A 6,000-nucleotide genomic window follows, 5' to 3' on the forward strand; every position below is an offset into this window, starting at 1 on the left:
CCACATTTTGGTCACTGTGCAGTATCTAATCGTCAGTAAGTGAGTGGCTTCAGCTCAATATAGCATACCTGAAGAAAATCAATGAAATTAGCTAGAGACATTGTCACAGTGTGTGACATCTCCTGGAAGTGACTAATTTTTTGTCCAGTATGCTTAGTAAGATTATGACTCTGATTTGGATAACTTTGTAACCTGTCTATGCAATGTGGTGGTTTCAGACATAAGAAAACCAAAACTTTTGTGTCCCTTGGTTGTTTTCATAGTATACATTCTAGAAACACAGAGAATACATATGCAGAATTGATCTTTACCTTCCCAGGCGATAAACGGATGACCATGACTTACCTTCAGGACGCAAAATTCTTAGTATATTAGGTAAAAACACTTAAAAGCCCTGCCTCAGCTATGAAAGGGGAATTGGTTGGAAAGGAGGGGCTGGTCACATAGGCCCTAAGTTGTGTGTGATCCACACATTGTCCAAATGAAACTGAAGACTGTCTGTCTCAGGAAATGGCAAAATATTCCTCAAGAACTAATGAATACCTTATTGAAGCCATAACATACATGTGGTGACAGAACATAATAGAGGGGCAATAGTTATGATTTCATTATCTGTTACAGCTATTTAACCCTGATCATGTAGAAAACTATAACAGAGCAAATGCAAAGACAGTGTTGCCTGAAGTTTTTCAAAATATTTTCAGTAAGTGAAATACACTGAGTGATGATTATGAAAGATGACACAACACCAAGTAAAAATATGGCCCTGCAGTTAGTAACAGAACATAAATGTACAAAATACGTGATGCAGAGTTTCCTCAACTGACTCATCCATTATTTATAGCAGAGGTGATGCAACCATTTTTAATTAAAAATGCATAAAGTCAAAATTTTTAATTCTAAATTAAGTGAAAAGAAGATGCAAGAAACCACAGGAGGCAGCATTGTTTCCATCGTGACATTTCTGACGATAATATTTACACCTCCTTCTTATTTTCAGGCCAGTATCGTCTGGATTATGCTCCATATCAGAAACAAGCTGAATGTTCGACTGAGAAGTGACCCTCACGGCACAAGCTGGTACAGGCGTTTTCTCCTGGTGAGTCTTGTCACACATACCCACGTCACCTGCGCTCTTACTTGTACTGGCGGCTTCTACATGCTGTGCGCTCAAAGGGTAGGAACAGTTCCTAAAATTTTCAAAGAGCTGCACCCTACTCCATTCATGGAAAGTGTGTCTTTTTGAAGTTGTGTGATTCACAGCAATTCGATTAAAATTGCTTCCATGATCGATAGCTCGGGGGAATGATCACGTCCTTTTGAACCCCATTGTATTGTAATATATTAAAGATGCTGTACAAATGTTTGTGTAAATGTAAAGTATCAGTTACCACGGCATATGAAATGTCAGTCACTTTTTTATTCTATTTTTGTTTCAATGCCAACTGAAAATGTGTGCATCCAGTACCAACCATGTTCCAGAGAACCCGAAAAACCTGTGTGTGTCTATAAGTAGGTGGAAATGGAAAACTGTCCATTTTGATTATTTTTATTGTTTGTCATCTAGAAGGTGTAAAGTTCAGTGGATTACTTTAGATAACCATTGAAGGCGTAGAATTGCTCTTTTGTCTCCCCTGTGATTAAAGATTATTGTAAAATGTATTTCTTATTTTTTAACTGTGTTATTTCGTACAGTTTTATTATGCCTAGGCAGTTTAACAATGGCATTTTTACTATTCTGCTGAAAAAATACATTATTTTTAAATCGTACAATAGTAGTTTGTACGAAAAATATTTGACATTTATTATTTTGAATTTTATTTTGTAATCAAGTATGGCTCTGAATTTTGTGATACTATGAATTATTGTATGAAATAGTAATTTATTGTTGCAGTGTAAAATTTCTGTACAAATTCACTGAATGGCAGTCCACAATTTGTGTTGTTAACATCTCCACACTCATACAAAATGAACTACATACATCAGTGCCACAGATATAACAGGCCATTATGAGCTGATCGTTCTAGTGCCGTGCCTTTTGGTAACGTAATTTTGATTCAGTAGATGCATCACAGACTACTGTTTAGTCCATGTAACATGTATGTGTGATATAGATCAAAACCTTGTTTTAGTTATAGATTCTATTTATTTATTAAAAATTATTTAAGTCCATTGTAAAGTGTTGCTTGGTGTACTGTACAAAACAAAAAAAGTATTGTGTTTTATAATTTAAATTGTTGATTGTGAAACTGTATGAGAAGGGACTGGCAATAATTGTTATTGATATTAACTTCCATTTATATATATGTCATGCAGCAGTTTGTTGTATCGTTGGTACTTGGATGCATTGTGTGTAATTTATGGGCTAGCTGTGCCTCTTGTACATAACAAAAATGTAAAAATGCAAACTAGTGTAAGATTGTTTTTGAATAATGTGATCTGTACATACATATACAAATTATATATATATATTATATTATAAATATATGCAGTTATGTCATAAAAATTGAAATATATTTGTAAATTCAGTTGTAATGAATGCATTGAAACATTTTACCACTGTATAAAAAAAAAAGAAAAAAAATATTGCAATAAATAACTGTAAAACTCCGAATGACTGTATTCTGATTGCTGTTTCGCCAGTATTTGGTGTTTTGTGAATCTGTTTTCACATTCTGTTCATATTGTAAACCTGAGCTGCAAAATTCTCAAATATTAGCAGTTGACAAATAATATCCAACATTTACAAAGGCAGAAGTATGTGGGTAAAAGTGTACATGTCTACAAAATTACTTTTCCTTCTGCACTCTTAATTTCATTGCAGCAATTTCTTCTGTAATATCTTTTATTATTATGTTGATCACACAACTTGCATTAATTTTAAAGTTTAATATAATATATTTATAGTGTTTCTATACATGTGAGGATAGAATTTACCCTGCATACCAAGGAATAGATTGTTCTAGTTACAAATCTACACCCCAAAAGAGTGCTGAAAAAGGCATGGTGTATTGTAAAGAAAGATCTCTTACATGTTGGTAATCAGCTGAATATTAAGTAGACAACACAGGAATTTTTTCATACACCACACACAAATATAAAAAATACGTGAATAACAAGTCTAAAGTACAGAACATTAAATTGCAGCAAATGTGACTCGGTGTGGTGTGCAGAGTGCTGCAGAACTGAAATCTAACTGGTAATTGTTAATAAGAAACATTCTTAAACGTGAAGTTCAAAACCATGAAGACCTTTGTGTTGCAATCTCAGAAGGTGAGTATTTGTTACATGCTCCATCTTTCACCCCAAACTTGACATTCACTATTCCTTCCCTGCCATCCTTTTTGTTTCAGTTTGTGATCAGCTTATTTTAATACTGTTATTGAAATATTATTATTCCTCTGACTTTTGTCATTACTGTAATTTCTTTTAATGCTTTCCTAGTTTTGCATTCCGTTTTCTTCCAATACGTAGGTCAGTTTCTTTGTCTACTGTTGAATGTTGTTAGTATTAGTCTTTCATCTGGCACATTATTTAATGCTAAAATATGTATGATGTCTTTCCTGTTCACACTTTCTACTTTGCCGTAAACACTTTATTTAGAAAGTTTCCCCAGTGGTCATATCTTTGTCGAACTCATATATTAGATCCATGCAAGACTATGTTGTCATTAACTGCTTGTCCAAGGCAGATCCTACACCATCAAAGACAGAACAACTTAAAAAACCAAGCTTGTTGTTTACTAACGTGTATTATCTTCCATAGCTTTTTAAGCTGGAGTGACTGGCACTTAACTGACTGAGCATATGGACACAGAAGAACAGTCCAGTACCTACATCCTTAACATACTTTACAGCATAACTCACGGGGCACCTTCATGCCTACTATATTGCGGGAGCATTTTGGATTCTGTTATCTGGTATTAGTACTCCAAAGATGGTAACTTGCTTTTCAAACTTTTTTTGCATCCTGTCATCCTCTTGGATTTAACCTCCATTAAACTCTTCTTCAATTGTAGTATTTTTTGATTGATAATATTTCATTATTCACTCTCTTTTTTTGCCTTCATATTTGCCTCTCTCTCTCTCTTGTATTGGTCTTTTTCCATCTCCTTTCTTACTTCCCATTTAGTCATTTGCACTATTCATTCCAATTCTCTTTTCCCTTAATACATCTCACTCCATCCTATTATCTTTGGACTGAAGCTGACCCAGTTCTGTGAAACATATTACAATCTGCTATTCCCCTTACACCTCCCCCTTCAGCTTTGTTTCCCCCTCATCATAACTGGAGGGGGGTTCTCAACCTGGTGTTGGCCCCTCTCCCAGATCTATCTCTCTTAGGCCCCTGGAGAAGTAACTTTTACCTCTATCGGCAGTACTGGAATTACACCTCCTAAATGTAAATACTGGCTAGCCACTCTCTCCTTGTAATGCTGTTTTTATTAGAACTTGCATATCAAGTTACAGAATAATATAAGTTGCTTTAATACAACTCATATTTATGAAGTTCTTTGATCGCAACCTCTTAAATTTATGACATTGTAGTTGAGCTTCATTTCTGTTATGTAATACAGTTAGTAGCTTCCTAAAATGATCTGACTGGCTTCAATAACAGTACAGTTCATTACAGTTTCATTACTCAATTTATTTGTATTGGATTTTCTTGCTTTCTACACCCATCTCCAAATTCTGTGATTACAAGAACATATGTATTTTCATATGGTTTGCCAGAATATCATACCATTACGCGATAGTTCCCAATATATTATTCCGAAGATAAAGAGTGGAAATTATATCTCTAGAAACCCGGAACTTCCGTGAGAGGTGGAACATGCTGCAAACCACTTAGTAATTAGGAACTTACTTCGCCTGTGAAGATCTTTACACAAAAATTTGAAAAAATAGAGGAAACTGGTAGTTTCACTTGTATTTTTTTAATGAATACATATGTCACTAATATAACATTCCAAATTATCGTTCTACTTTACAAAGGCCACTAAGGTGTTTCTCATGTCTAGAGAACCAGTAAACATCTCTTCCACCTGGTTTTCACTATCTAGATGCACACAAAACACATTACAATCAATGTTCTCTCAATCAAAAAAAGACAGGAAATGTGCAGAATGGCAGCACAAGCAGTCAACCAGGCAACTCACGTAGGAGGAAATAATTGCCCAGCACAAACACATGCCCATATTTAATCTTCTCAAATTTCCATAGAGAACACATGCGAGCACGAAGCTGCCTAACACATACTGAGCATTAGTTCACTATTCAGACACTTGGATGGCTGCATGTTGTATTCCAGCCTGGCCATTTTGGACAGTCCCATTGTAAGCCGGAAATATCAATCGTTCCGGCCACAGGCTACAGCCACCATGCACCCCTTACCTCAGGCAGAATCGTCCTAGGAAACCAGCCACATATATTTTATCACTTTAATTTCAATTACATTTTATAATTGCAGCCTCAATCTAATGACATTCAACGGTGAGTGAAGTATTGGAAATACCCACTCCTGACGCTCTGAAAATATGAATATCTGTAGCATTCTTATGACTGGACAAAATTTTCCACATAAAATCTTTCACACTCCTTACGGCTCTCATAATTTTCCACATCAAACACATACCTCCCCTTACTACAGGATATAGTCATTTTCTTTGCGCACTTCGGAACACAGACCACAGTATAGATACTTTATAAGCCCGCTGATCACAGCGAATCTGTCACACATCCCCTACTAAGTATAATACTTTGCCAATAAATGGATGCTTGTGACACCAAATAATATTTAGCGAAAATCTGCGATGGATGAACATGCATCATTTGTTTTTCTTGCGACTGGTAGCAGTGTGTCTTAGGAAAAGAGACATAACCATCTTGTAAGTGAACAGCTGTTAAAAAAACATGATTGCAACTACTATGTTACTGTTGCCCTGCAAAAACTGAGAGGCTTGCCACCCAAAGACTTGCCTTTGTATGTCAGCAACTGTTA

At 35.5% G+C, this 6,000-nt stretch overlaps 1 protein-coding gene across 2 annotated transcripts in view; it reads left to right on the forward strand.

Annotated features, from left to right (window-relative positions):
• Positions 1-2,566, forward strand: part of LOC126457758 (atrophin-1-like) — a 76,640-nt gene extending 74,074 nt beyond the window's left edge. Inside the window, exon 7 of one of the 2 annotated variants that reach the window (XM_050094318.1) lies at positions 1,001-2,566. In XM_050094318.1, the coding sequence (XP_049950275.1) occupies positions 1,001-1,062 (62 nt within the window). In that variant the 3' untranslated portion in view covers positions 1,063-2,566. The remainder of the gene's footprint in view (positions 1-1,000) is intronic. The other variant, XM_050094319.1, reaches the window with a different exon arrangement.
• The last annotated feature ends 3,434 nt before the right edge of the window (positions 2,567-6,000 follow it).

The sequence above is a fragment of the Schistocerca serialis genome, chromosome 2 (genome assembly GCF_023864345.2).
Source record: "Schistocerca serialis cubense isolate TAMUIC-IGC-003099 chromosome 2, iqSchSeri2.2, whole genome shotgun sequence".
NCBI lineage: Eukaryota > Metazoa > Arthropoda > Insecta > Orthoptera > Acrididae > Schistocerca > Schistocerca serialis.